Source organism: Arvicanthis niloticus, chromosome 13, assembly GCF_011762505.2.
Source record: "Arvicanthis niloticus isolate mArvNil1 chromosome 13, mArvNil1.pat.X, whole genome shotgun sequence".
In the NCBI taxonomy this organism is placed as follows: Eukaryota; Metazoa; Chordata; class Mammalia; order Rodentia; family Muridae; genus Arvicanthis; species Arvicanthis niloticus.
Window position 1 is genome coordinate 52,630,471 of NC_047670.1, and position 14,492 is coordinate 52,644,962.

Sequence of the window (14,492 nt, forward strand, 5' to 3'; positions counted from 1 at the left end):
ACCTATCCCAGATGGCATTGGTTCTGAATTCAATGTATAACATACACCACAGGCTTGAGATTCTGTCATTTTCTGATACCTGGGCTCAGTTGCATAGCAGACTGCCTGTAACTGTTCAGTTAATCCTACTGTTCTGTCATCCATCCTAAGATGACCTGGGAATTTCTACACAAGTAGACATCAGCTTCCTCATAGAGAAGACCAGGGCCTCGTGCCTGCTGTCTAACTGTGATTCTGTGATGAACTCCAAATGCACCTCATTCTGAAACCGGACAATAATGGTTTATTTCTTATAGCAGTAATGATGGTTAATCCATACATATGCATGCGTGTCCACACGTGTTTGGCTGCATGTGTGTGTGTGTGTCTCTCTGTGTGTGCTTGTGTGCACACGTATCTGTTTGTGTGTGCCAGAGGCTGATATTAGGTCTCTTCTTGAATCACTGTCATGATTCTATGTTGCTTGAAAATGCAATTCATTCTACAGTGCAACATAACAAATTCCCATAAGCTTACTTATCAAGTTGCAGTTCTGTGTATGTGTTGGGTTGTAGTGTGTGCGTGGGTTCTGTTGTGTTGATGTGGGAGTCTTGCTCTGGCTGAATTTGAGCAGCACCCAGGTCTACTTAGGGGTGTGGGTTCACCACTAGCTTTGTGTGATAACCTCAGGCTGATTTCCTAAACTCTTCTCTGCATACTCCATGTGTTTGTGGGTTCAGCATGGTGTTTAAGAAAACAAATTCTGCCACCTCAGGCTCAGGATGCTTCCAGAGATTACTCTCCACACCTTCTGAACTCTGACCAGCCCTGTCTCTCTTCACAAGCACCTGCCTCTCCTCACCCCTCAGCACAGACCTGGGCTGGAGTGGTTGTTGGTAACCGTGGTCCTCTGAAGTTAGAGAGCATGGCACTTGGAATGTGCTTTTACTTAGAGCCATGCTGCACTGCTTCCTCTCAGAAGTTCCCAGCATCCTCCATGGCATAGTCCACTACCTTGTGCCTCACCTTCATATCCGCTTTGGTTGAGGAGACAAAGTCCTTTTCTCTACCAGAGACCTAGAGCTGGATGGCTGTGTGACATCTCTGATCTGTCCCAGGAGAGGAGTCTGATAGGAGTCAGGCACCAGAGGCTGACATAAGCCTTCCTTCTGGGGCCTATTTCATTTTACACAAATATTACTGGGTTTGATTACCATGTCCTCACAGCTTGAGGGAGGGAGAGCAAGTAACTACTCAGCAACCGAACAGCACAGTTTGCAACACATTTATTTTACCATTTGATTGGAGTTTTACAATCATTCCCTAAAACACAAATATTTCCCCATTTTTCAAATCAGTCTGTGATTACAAGGGTCATGCAAGGCTGTACTGTGATTTTGCAGATGAAGAGACTGGCTGAGGAAGAGACAATGGCTTTCATTTCACAACTCAGAGACTGAGCCAAGAGGAAGCCAAGATAGACACTTAAGATACAAGACACTAGTGACCATGCTTCCTTGTGGAGAGATATTTGTTGCTATATTTTAAAAAAATATTTTCTTACTCTTGATTTTCTCTCCTTTCATCAACATGACTCCAGCTTGGCAGAGAAAATACAGTTAGATGCAGGACCATGTAAACATCTGCTGAGCCACAGGTCCATCCAGAACAGGGCCATGTAAATGTCTGCTGAGCCACAGGCCAACCATGACGGGTTCCCTCAATGAAAGTGAGGAATTGGCTGGAACATTCATAGACCCCTGAACAGTCCGGATGGCAGGGATTAGGACACCCTCATGCCTATCTCTCTATATCTGGGGATAGAAGCAGAGCCCATCCTACTTGTACATGAAGAAAATCTGCTGGACAACTGCTCAGCATGTTCTGTGACAACACAAGAATGTCAAGCCAATGGTTGCCACCTCAGTGCTCAGGCCTCTGGCAATACCGGTGGTCCAGAGGTTGCAAGTGACTGCTTTTACTCCATGTTTCAAGACCATCAAGTTAACATCCACTGACCACAAGACTATAGAACATATGGGGACAAAAGCACAGTGATCTGAGAGACCACCTTGGCCAGCAAGCCTCCAAAGGGTGAGAAGGAGGAGAGCCACATGCCCAGTCTCCTGTCACAGAAGTGTTGACCTCATCTGCATTCCATACATTGTTTGACACCTTATGTGATCTGCCCTGACTCTCACTCTGGCTCGCCTCAATTTTCTGCTCCCCAGGCTTCCTGACTTCTCATTGCTTGTCCTGTACAGACCTCCCTGACCACACCCACCATGTTACAGTCCCATTCCCCACACTGTAGGACACTCTGATCCCCCTTTTTTTATTTTTTATTTTTTTATTTCTCACAGGCATATTGCTAGGTAAAAGCCAATCTGAAAGGCAGCTTAATATATGATTTCAAATGTGTGGTACTCTAGACACTTGTCAACACCTGCAGATTGTTTAGCACCAGGAATGAACTCTATACTATATACTATATAATATGGTCAATAATATATCAGTACTGTGGTACAGACATGAAAACACCAACACATAGGAAGACCATCACAAGTTTTTGCCCCACCTAGAAATTCTAGTCAATCTACATGATAAAGTCATAATCAATTAAAAAAAAAAAACCTATGAAAGGCAGTTTCTGCTTTCTTCATTTGAAACTGCTTCCCAACCCACCCCCAAAAAATCTATGAAAAAAAAGTTCAGCAAAACAAACCCACTAAAACAATATCCTATCTCAGAGAGCTAAGTATTTAGAAAATCCAGCACAAGACCAGGAGGAGATGGCACAGACGTTAAGATTGAGCAGGGTATTATTAGAGTGATGGATGCCGATTTGTCTGCAGACTCTCCACTCTGGTGGAAGTCTGATCCCGTTTTAAACTCGAGTTTGCTCTTCTGGCATCTCTGGCCATCTGCATTGACCTCGCTCTGCTCAGCCAGAGAAATTCAAACTCCTCAACAATCTTTTCGATGGACTTGAACTCAGGCTGATTCCCTTGTTATAGTGTGCCTCTATTGTCCCCACCCCTGTACATGTCATCTCCCCTGAACTCTTAGCTGCTTGGAGGAGGGGTCACTGAGGCAGGTCTCACTTTAGTTTATTATAGAACTCCTGAAATACCTGCAGCTTCTCCTCCAGCTTGAGAGCCAGGTCCCGCAGTGCTCCAGCTGACTCTGTTTTGGCCCCATTATACAGATCCACTGATTCGTTCACAAGGTGATACACATCCCATACAAGGAACAAACTTGTAACCCCCCCTGCTCTAATCCTGGCTCCTCTGGTCACGGGGAGAAGACCTTGGGCAGTGGATGTGAGGTTACTGGCCACTGCTCCAGAACTAGAGATGGCTCTGGCTGCCCTGATGGCTCGGATCGTATCCTTGAGGCTTTTGTAGGCATCGACCAATTCCAAACCTGTAGTAGAAAGCTTGACTGTGATCTTAGGCAGGATCTTCAGAATCTCCTCAAGTATGCTCATGCTGGCTCCCACCAGTTTACTGGCTTCAGATTCATCTGACAGTCTGTTTGATTCTTCCACAATGGTAGTCGTAAGACTAGCCGCAGATGCTGTCACTCCCAGACCCACGGAGGTTGCTGTGAGTACCAGACTGCCCCCTACTGTAATGGGTGCCAGAGCCAAACCAAGGAGGCCCAGGACTCCAGAGGCAATACTAACTGAGCTGGACACCACGTTGGAGATGGTAGAGTCCTTGTGTACCTTGTCAAGATGGCCAGCCAGCTCTCGGAGCTTCCTGATGTGGTCTTCTAGTTTCTTTTTCAACTCAGGAAACTCTTTTAAAAATCTCTTCTTCTGCTGCTCCCTTTGAGGTCTGTCATCTTTATCTGTGGGCTCCTTTGCTAAATGTTCGTTCAGAGCATCACGCAGTGCAGCCTCCTCCTCCCTACGACAGAAGTCAAGTGCATGAGGAAAACAGCTATTTTTTAAAAAGATAAAAAGTTATTCAGTCTTTAACTTTATTTTATTTTATTTTTTTGTTTTGTTTTGTTTTCGAGACAGGGGTTTTCGGTGTAACCCTGGCTGTCCTGGAACTCACTCTGTAAACCAGGCTGGCCTTGAACTCAGAAACCCGCCTGCCTCTGCCTCCCAGGTGTTGGGATTAAAGGCATGCACCACCACTACCCGGCTAGTCTTTAACTTTATATTACAAACGCAAAAGAAACTCATTTCACAGAGATCCAAAACTCTCCATTCTACTGTGAACATTTGGTACATTCTAGATGCCCACCGTCCTTAGTCCACAGGGGTCAGTGTGTAAGGGAGAGTCAAGATACCACAGTGAAAGGCACTTGATAAAATGCCGCCACTCAAGATCAATGACATCACTACCCGTGGGAACTCTGTCATGAGCACAGGGATGTGGGATCAGAGCAAATTCTCCCTACCCTGAGAACTGGGTGTGTTGGGAGAGATGCACTTTTCCCAAGTCTCCCCTCTACCATTGGATGCTGGGAAGTCATCTGCATTCCCTGCAGCATCCACCTGCAAGAATGCCTGAGCTGGCCTGGGGAGCCCTGCAGAGGGATATACAGACTGAGCCTGCTAAGAGTGGATTCCTCCATCTGAAAGGCTCCACATCTGACCTCATGGGACAGTACACAGTGACAGTACACTTGCTTTAAAAGCTTTGCACAGGCCACCTGCAGCTGCAGCTGCACACAGTGTCAGCATTAAGGTTAGCTTTGGGTCCCATCTGCAAGAAACGTCATTAAATATCTGTACGTATTTCAAGGAGGGAAATGAAGGGTCTGAGATACTCTGTTCCAAAGGATTTTCTATAAAAATGCTCAACCTTAAAGCCATGGGTGTGATTAGGACTTTGCTGCCATTTCTGACCTCCAGAGGAACTGGAAGCCTAAACCACTGCCTTTGGAAGATTCCCACGAGGCATTGTCCCTGGAACTGATCTGTTGTTGGTGTCGCTGTAGGGGATGGGCTGTCGTCTGCCCTCACTACCAGCTGGCCCTAAGTCCCCCACCCCTTGGCTGTGCATAGTGGCTCCATCTCTCTCCCTTGGGACAACAGTCCTGAGCAGTGTCCTCCTGGCTGCTGGAAGCTGTCTCAGGATGAATATTTTTCCTAGGGTGGGCTTTCTGGTGTGCAGGAGTCATGTGATTTGTCACACACTCAGTGCAACATACTTCATCCCAAGGACAAGAAATCTGAAGCCTGAAGCTCTGACTGGTGCCAGTCTTCACTGGTTTATTTGAACCCTCTGTGCTATGTGATAACAATCATCTTTGTGAGTTATGGGCTGTTCTTTTTTTTTTTTTTTTCTCAATCCTGTAGTTGGCTTAGAATAGTCTTTCATTAATAGCTGGTGTCAAAATGAGAAGGAAGGCTCACTGAGTCTCTTTCCTCAGACTTTATCATTAAACTGTTTCTGAGAATTTAATAATAAAACCCAAGCCAATCCCTTTAGAGCCATGAGACTGTTGGGCCTTGGACGAGGTAACTCCATTTAACCTGCAACCTTCAATCAGGTAGCACAGGTAGAGGTTTCACCAGACCCTGAAGGCCCAACTCCAAAAACAACAAACCACTACTTATCCCCCTAGTGTGCAATTAATGATGGCCCTGACTACCCTAAACATATTCAACATCTACAAAACCTCCAAACACCCTCCTATTTCCCTTCATTGGCACACAAGAACCATTCTGTTGTCTGAGAACTTTCTTCGTGGACCTGCCCCTCTTCCCTGGAGCTGTTAACACTTGGGCAAGGAATCTACCTCCTTTCCCAGCTACCTGGCTAGCACTTCCCAGCTTAGCAAAGAGCTATAACCCACCGGCTCTCCCGGAGCCTGCCTGGAGCCCCAGCTGCCTCCTTGTCAGCTAGTAGGCTCCTTATTGGCCTAGCCTGAGCCTGGACCGGTTCAGCATGGAGAAACAGGGGTTAGACCCTGGAGAGACCTCGGAGAGGCGGGGGCAACACCTGGAAGAGACCTGTCACCTACAGGGCCCCAGAGGCAGCAGCAGGGGCAGGCAATCTCCTCTCCCTGCTCGCGCCCTGCCCCCAGCCGGGAGACTGTCCTGGGACACCCTTCAGAACCAGGGTCCTACATGAGACCCTCCAGATTGTTTTGCCTGCTGGCTGCTCTTTGCAGATGCCCAAAGATGTCCCCTTCCAGGCTAGAGCTCACAAGATCAGTGATTGCTTGGGGTGACTGGGACAGGACAGCTGCTCCCAAACTTGGCTCCACACTGACTGGGACCCCTCATTAGTTACTGACTCTCAACCTGGCAGATTCCTGTAGACAGTGATCACCAAGCTAACAGACACCACAGCTGATGGCAGTGTCTCCTTGGAACACTACAAGGCCGCGTGCAAAGAGGCAAGGGGCCTGGAGATCATCTGTAGTAACTGGAAGGACAGAAATCCCCTGAGTTTGTTCAAGACAAAAAGGGAAGCATTTTCCTCTGGTGTGGTGACATGGGGTTGCCTCAGATTCTCAACTTCTGTGAATCATCCTCCAAACACACTGACTTTGGGAGCTGTCTGTAGCCATGTGTTCTTCCTGATATTCAGGGCACTCTGTGTAGAACAGAAGAAGTCCCCAAACAACTCCCCCAAACTCTGCAGTCTTTAAAGACCGTGTATGGAGGGCACACCCATGAACAGCTCTACACACACATGAGGCAGGACATCAGAGCAGGAGGAATGCCCTTTCTCCCTTACATGTCTTCTCTAGGGCCCCTGACCATCCCCCTTTATTGCCTCCAACTCCCTGCACCTTCCAGCCCTGTCCTCTTATCCTGATACCTACACCTCCATTTCAGGGTCACTCACAGACTCTCCTGACCCTTGGCTGTGACCCTGGTCCTGGTCTCTCAGGGTTTTGGGAACAATATTGGAACTTGGTTTTCCAACCCTGACCTGTTGTTTATCCTAGACTTTTACCACATCCTATTAGACTAAACTCTCATTGTTGTTAAATAGCATGAGACTCTGGATCTGAGCAAGAACAGTCAGGGTCCAACCCAGCCCTGTGCCTCTGCACTATGGGTTCTCTGTCTCCACAGACCAAAGAAGAATCCTGGTGGTATTACATCTCCCCATAGAGGAGGAAAGGGACTGAGACAGAACCTGGAAGATGGCTTCTTCAGTCTACATTTTTCTCCCTTGTCTCAAAATAAATCCTTCATTCCTCAGTCCTACAAGAGACCTTTGACCTTGTCTCTTCTCACTTTCAAATTAGCTTGCCAAGTTAACACACAGGAATACCCACTGTGTGCTGGTCCCATGCTGAGAATCCCACTGTGTGCTGGCCCCATGCTGAGAAGCCCACATGGATGATCCTATCTCCTCACACTATAGTTACATGTTGGTGGACATCAGAAAGTGGTAACTAACTTGTCAAGGTCACATAACTAGTGGGTGGCAGAAATCATCCTGGCACCTTGAGCAACATCTTCAAGCAACCTGAGGTGATTTCCACCAGGAATAACATGTTGTAAACACTCTTCTTGGATAGTTGAGAAGAAGGGTCCATAACTCCCACCCCATGGACTGCCTTGAGTGGGTACACCTGACCAGGAAATAACCCTCATACTCCTGGTCTGGGGGGCAGCACTGAGTGCACCCTGCAGGTCACCTTGACAACTCTGCTGCTTCCACAAATCCCTTCCAGGCTCCATCTTCAGTTATCAGGCTCCTCAGATCTTTTTTGCTGAGTACTTCCGTGAGAAAATCAGTAGATTCTTGAACAATGCGAGCTGCAACTATTTAGCAGGAAAATAATGAGGTCAGATGACAGTATGGGGTCCCATGAACCTCTGTTGGTCTAGCCACCTCTCCACTCACCTTCATCAGACCTACTGATCTGGAAGCATACAGGTTAGAGTCTTTCCCTGCACCCACTTCTTTGCCCACCAAGTCCTCTGGAGCCTGTCCAGCTGCCCAGAGCTGTGTGATTCCCCTTCTCCTAGCCCCTCTGTCCCACCATTTCTCTGTCTGCCTCCTCCTGCCTCCCAATCCCAACTGCTGGGAGACTTGCACTGCTGACTGAGTTTCATTGTCCACCCAGGCTGCCCAGCAGAATCCTGCTGCACCAGGAGCTTTGAGGTTGTGTCCCCTTTCCAATAACAGCTACATCAGGAAAACCCAGGCACAACAGGATGGCTTAAGGCCAGAGTAAGGACACAGTCAACCAAAGCCAGGGCAATATGACACCTTCAGAGCACAGCTATCCTACTTCCAAAGGCTCTTGATATCCTATTACAACTTAAGGAAAAAAAAAAAAAAAAAAAAAAAAAAAAAAAAAAAAAAAAAAAAAAAACCAAACCAACCAACCAAACCAAAAAAAACACCCCAAAGATCTCCAAACCAATTTTAAAAAGATGATAGAAACCTTTAAAGAGAAAATGATAAATTCCTTAAAGAAACATAGGAAAATACAATCAAATAGGCAGGGGTCTTTAAAGAGGAACCAAATAAATCTCTTAAAGAACTACAGGAAAATACAATTTAAAAGTAAAAATAAATAAATAAATAAAAGTGTTCAAGAAATGAAATTCAAAACCGAAGCAGTGTAGAAAACACAAACTGAAGGAATCCTAAAGATGGAGACCCAAAAAAAGAGAACAGGAACAACAGACACAAGCATCACCATCTGAATACAAGACATGAGATGGAAGAGAGAATCTCAGGCATAGAAAATATGATAGAACAAATTGATACATCAGTAAAAAAAAAAAAAAAAAATTAAATCTAAAAGATTTCTCACATAAAACACCCAGAAAATCCGGGGTTGAAGTTTCAGTTATGACCCCCAAATGCATATGTAAGGGGTCTTAGGCTCAGCAAGCATATTTGCAAACAGGAACTTTACAGAAATTAAGTGGTGAGGACCAAAGGATGCCATAAATATAAGGTACTACTCAGTGGGACTGGGGTTCTTATGGCAACGACACTCCAGATGTCTGTCCTCTATGACCTATCTGTCATTTCATTGTCTGTCACATGGTCACACCTGTCTCTGTGTGTCTGCCTGACCTTGCTTCTATTTCTTACTGTGACCCTGCTCCACACATGCAGAGGTGACACCATGTGCAGAGGAGTGACCCTGCTCCATCTGCACACCAGGAAGAGGTGCTTACTGGGACCAACTTGACATGTGTCCATCACAGACATTGGCTTCCATTGCTGAGGAATAGCAGGCCACTTGTTGGTGTCTCTTTTTTGAGTCACCATGAGCCTCTTACATGTTAACACTGGTACCAGTGCTTTCAAATGTGACTTTCATGCTGCTAGTAGTAGGTTCTCTATTATCTCATTGTGTCAGCAGCAGAATTTTTAATAAAGATAGAATGAATATCAGTGTCTATAGAACAAGGGAAGGACTCAGGGCTCTCAGACACCGATCAAAAAGCATCCACGTCCACTTGAACTACTGCATAGTTCGTGACTCTAAAGCCGTTAATACAAAGACAGCACTGCCAGGTTTGCCTGGGATGGGCCCTTGTCACAGTCAACCAGCTCAACAGCAGCTTAGTACACTGAAGCATTTCCTCTCTAGGAGGAAGAAAGATCGGGATTTTTCTCCCTTCACACCTAAGCTAGAGCTTAGCTGGTCTTGAGCAGACTGTACCGTCTCACTTTCCACTGCAGGGCAGGAGCCTCCCTTATTTCCTTAACCTCCTCGACTGTCATAGCCCCTCTGAGACACTGAGCTTCCTAGGTTCAAGTGCAAATCATAAAGCATTTGGCATTTCTTCCTGTCCTACTTGTTCTTTCATTGTAGACAAAAGAGCATAGAGTCACTGGTAATAAGTATCTGCAGTCAATGCTATGCTGTATTGACCTTTTCCCCACCAAAGAAATTAATCCATTGCTTTTAATTTAGCCTATGTGAGTTCTTAGAATGCTGGTGGAAAATACCTAGGTTCTTTGTCCACCTATCATGGGACTGACCTCTTGCCCAGTTGCCAATAAAATCCTTTCGTCCCTGTGAAATCCCATGATTGGTCTCCACCCTTCTGCACTGCTCAGCAGGACTGCCTTCCAGGGGCTGTGCTGACAGGATTCAACTGCATTTCTAATCCAGAGTTCCAAAGTCTCCTACATTCCTTACATAGATGTATATCCCCCACCCCATTCTCTTTCTATATAAAAGCAGCTGTAGTGGTTTGAATATGCTCAGCCCAGGGAGTGGCACTATTAGGGGTTGTGGCCTTGTTGGACTAGGTGTGGCCTTGTTAGAGGAAATGTGTCAATGAAGGGGTGGCCTTTGAGCTGCCTGGAAGACACTCTGCTCCTTGGTTTCCTTTGGATGAAGATGTAGAACTCTTAGCTCCTCCTGCACCATGCCTGCCTGGATGCTGCCACACCCCTGCCTTGATGATAATGGACTGAACCTTGAACCTGTAAGCCAGCCCCTGTTAAATGTCCTTGCAAGAGTTGTCTTGGTCATGGTGTCTATTCACAGCAATAAAACCCTAAGACAGCAGCACTTATCTACTATTTGTGTGTGTGTGTGCGTGTGTGTGTGTGTGTGTGTGTGTGTGTGTGTGTGTGCACAGAGAGAGGGAAGAGAGAGAACGTCAGGTTTTCACAGAGCTCCACAAGGATAGATGTCCATAGTGGTAGTGAAGAGAGAGAAGCAGGTGCTGGAAACTGACAGATCATATCTTAGCTGCAGTCAAGAAGTATGGAATGTACTGGAAGGGGTCAAGATTGTCAACTCTCTCTTTATTTTGCTTTATTTTATTTATTTTATTTTATTTTATTTTATCTTATTTTATTTTATTTTTGAGACATGGGTCTCATTGTGTATCCCTGGCTGGCCTGGAACTTACTATGTAACCAGGATGGCCTTGAACTCACAAAGATACACCTACGTCACCCTCTCAAGTGCTCCGATTAAGTATGCACACCACACACTGCAGGGCCATATACTCTAAAGTCCCACCCTCAGGGACAGACGTCCTCCAGTCAGGTTTCATGTCCTATGAGTTCCAAAATCTTCTCAAATAGCAACACCAACTGGAGTCCAAGTGTTCAAATGCATGAGCCCCTGTGCATATCACACACTCACAATGTGCACACTGACCACACATGGGTCGGTCACTAAGATCTAAAGGAGCTGGATAGGACAAGGAAAAGTTCCAGTATCTCCTCTTCCATTGGAACCCTTGTGAGATGGAATCACAAAGAAGAAACCGACTACCTTTCCGCATCTCTGCTGAGGAAACAGCACGAGCCATTGGGTTTCAACAGGTTTTTCGACTTCTCTCCAGGTGTCCAAGCTGAAGAGAGGAAAAACAAAACAATCAAATAAACAAAACCCAGGATGCATTGCAATGGAGACCTCTGCAGAGAAGTGAGCTGTAAAGGTCAGATGCTCCTCTAGGGGGCCCTGCACATCTACTTAGAGATGACAGCCATCTGGCTCTACCCTCTCCTCTCATTCTGGCTGAGTCAGAGCCTTCCTGTCCTGCCAGTATCCATGGGGGATGTAACATGCTAGGGACATGGCCATGAAGAAAAAACTACATATAATCTACACACTGGAGAGACTGTAAGACATGCACTGTACCAGGTAGGAACACATTGTAAATATCTTCTGTGCATCTGTGACACACAGAGCTTCTCATGCACACCTTGTTAGGGACCCACATCACTCATGAGATGAGGACTCCCGTGAGCTTTATTGTAATGTGGAGGGACAACTGTAAAGCTTTCAAATTTGCCAGTAAGTGCTACATCTGGGGTATGACCCAAAGTGTTATGAATGTCACCCCACCTTTTAGCTATGAACCTCCACTCTCCTGAACCTACCTCAGCACCTCCTGCTCTCCCCACATGACTAGGAGGGCATCTTGCCCAGGACATCTCACCCGCATCAGGACCTGTGCTCTGTAATGGGATTAATTCATGAGTGATTCATTGTTCTCCCAGAGCCCACCCACTCTCCTTGGTTCTTCAGGACCCTGCATCTCATCAGAGATGGAGTCCTGTCAGACCCTGTCCCTGCACCTGCTCTGGAACCTTCCAGTCCTCTGTCCCCTCCTCTGAATCTTCAACATTAAGCAGTTTCTAATAGTCCTGTGAAGAGCAGTAAAAGAATAATCTCCAGAAAAAAAACTTTACTGGGGGTTATTTGCTCTGAGACAGTTCAAGAAGCAAAATGACAGGATCACAGAGCGTCAACACTGAAGATTTTCACAGACTGAGGCTCACTGTTGATGAAATAAACTGTGTGAACCTGAGCTCACACGGGCAGTGCACGCATGAGTTACGGACATTCTCCCTAGATCTGCAGTGCACAGCAGCCTCCATAGACACAGATCTGACCTGCACACTGGGGAACCTCAGCACTGGAGAGAGAGGCTGAGGGGGGAAGCTGAGGCTTCACATGCAGACTCCAGTTCTAACTAAAATCAAACATCACTGCCATGTGTGACTGGGGCTGCAGGTCCGTGGTGGAAAGCCCCTCGGTGTACAAAGACTGGGCACAATCCCTACTGATGCAAACAGACGAGACAACCAGTTCCTGTGCAGAAGTTCAAGTTCCCTGTGATTACATTTCCTTCAGAGATGGGGAATGACATTGAGTGTGTTCAGAGCCTGTCAGGGAGCAGAGGGACATTTATCAGCTCCCAGCTGCAAGGTCAGTGAAAGCACATGGTGACAGCTAGAGGTGGCAGGGGCTCTTACACTTTGAATGCTAGGGACTCTCAGTCTTCGTGAAGCATAACACACACAGTATTTGCTTAATGACCTTAAAGTGTGTGCCATTTGCCCCTGTTCCCCTCACCTACACGGCTGGGCCAGCCTGTACCTTCCCTGGAGTGTCTTCCCTGCCTCCCAGCCAGTGACATGTTCTCCATGGTTGTTGGCATTTAGGCTAGGCTCCTCTCTACAGTAATCTGGCAACAGCCACATATCCCTGACTCACTCTAAAGGGGGCTGCTTTCCCCCTCCTCACTCTCTCTTGTTCTCTTCCCCTTGCTCCAGCTCCTAACGCTGTCTCTCTCTTCTCTTCTCTTCTCTTCTCTTCTCTTCTCTTCTCTTCTCTTCTCTTCTCTTCTCCTCTCCTCTCCTCTCCTCTCCTCTCCTCTCCTCTCCTCTCCTCTCCTCTCCTCTCCTCTTCTCTCTCTCTCTCTCTCTCTCTCTCTCTCCCTCCCTCTCCCTCTCTCCCTTTCACTGTCTCTACTGCCCTCTTAACTCCCCTCTGTATGCACTGAATAAACTTTTTTATATTGTCATTGTGTTGCTGGTCCCTCAGGGGGAAGGAATGCCTCATGATGGGTCCACAGAAGCACCCACTCACCCCACACCTGACTGCGTATCCACCAAATATAATCCTTCCACCAAATATAACCCTTCATCTCTTTCGTTTTATAAAACACAACACTGGTTCTTTACTTTCTCTTCATACTTGTGGCATCTAACGGCCTCAGTGGTGTCTTCACCACTACACAGCCTTCAGGACACCACATGTGGAAAGCAGTCTCTTGGGACTCTTAACAGTGCAGGCAGCCCTAGCTCCATCCATCAGGGGAAAAAACAGAGGCCTAGCTAAGGGTGGCACACCCCATGTCACACAGTGCTCAGAGCAGAGAGGTGAGGGAAACAAGAGCCCTGTCTCTGGATGGAAGATTAATCCTGTGGATTTACCATTCCTGGCCCCCTTTGCTTCACTAGAGCCCACTCTACTGCAGTCTGACCTCGTGTTAGGTGAGGCCTGTGCAATGGTCCTGGGGACAGTGCAGAGCCCATTCTCTGTCCATTTCCTGTTTCCCCTCCACACCTGCACACACAAGACAGCCTTGGCTTCATGCTCTGTCCTCCACAGGCTAGGCAGAGGCGAGGTGAGAACCAAGGAGTGTCCCATCTCGCCTGCTCGGCCTCCTTGAGGCACCTTAGAATAGTCACTCTCTGTTACACCTCAGTTTTACTCAGGGCTTAGCACAGCATAGCCAGGCAAAGCTGTGCTGAAACCAATTCGTTCTTCTGTACATATTAATCAAAACCTCATCCTCTTTGGTTCAATAAGAGCACCCCAAGGCCAGAGTGGTTGATGGCTCTGTGTTCAAGGCTCCTCCACTTCCTTTTTCTGTTTTGGAACTATCCAAAATGACTGAGCACAGATAAAGCATTGCCTTTAATCATGTCTTTGGCTGCCCTACAAGAAGGGTCAGGGTAGAGGGGGGGGGGAGAGAGAGAGAGACAGAAAGAAACAGAGACAGAGAGACAGAGAGACAGAGAGGAACGGATAGCCCTCACTTGACTGAAAGTCCAGCCCTCCAGCTGCTGAGCCTCTGACCATTGTTCATCTTCCCTGAGCTCATCTGTACATGGGGCCATAACCCTTCTCCTCCAGAGCCATCGAGAGGATGGACATGTGGGGTAAATGTGTTCCCCAACTCACCAAAGAATCTTCCTGTGGCCACGTTTGGATGTGTCCCAGCTGTCCTTAGCTGTGTGGATCCAGTCACCAGATGCACATCTGAGACACAACCAGACACAAGCTCTGGG

General features: G+C 47.0%; 1 protein-coding gene across 1 annotated transcript; it reads right to left on the bottom strand.

The window, feature by feature from the left end:
• Positions 1-1,263: 1,263 nt before the first annotated feature.
• LOC117719272 (apolipoprotein L3-like) lies at positions 1,264-14,492 on the bottom strand. Its single transcript, XM_034517421.2, has 4 exons — positions 14,386-14,492; positions 11,179-11,257; positions 7,606-7,732; positions 1,264-3,893 (listed from the first exon to the last, which is right to left on the bottom strand). The coding sequence occupies exons 2-4, from the start codon at positions 11,213-11,215 to the stop codon at positions 3,080-3,082; spliced, it is 978 nt and encodes a 325-aa protein (XP_034373312.1). The 5' UTR covers positions 11,216-11,257; positions 14,386-14,492; the 3' UTR covers positions 1,264-3,079.

Bases quoted from the DNA above. Each gene is read 5' to 3' on its own strand.
- LOC117719272 (XM_034517421.2), bottom strand. From the start codon at position 11,215: ATGGCTCGTGCTGTTTCCTCAGCAGAGATGCGGAAAG. The intron at 7,733-11,178 runs GTAGTCGGTTTC...CCTGCTAAATAG, and splicing joins CTCAGCAGAGATGCGGAAAG to TTGCAGCTCGCATTGTTCAA. The intron at 3,894-7,605 runs GTGACCTGCAGG...CTTCTGTCGTAG, and splicing joins GAAGCAGCAGAGTTGTCAAG to GGAGGAGGAGGCTGCACTGC.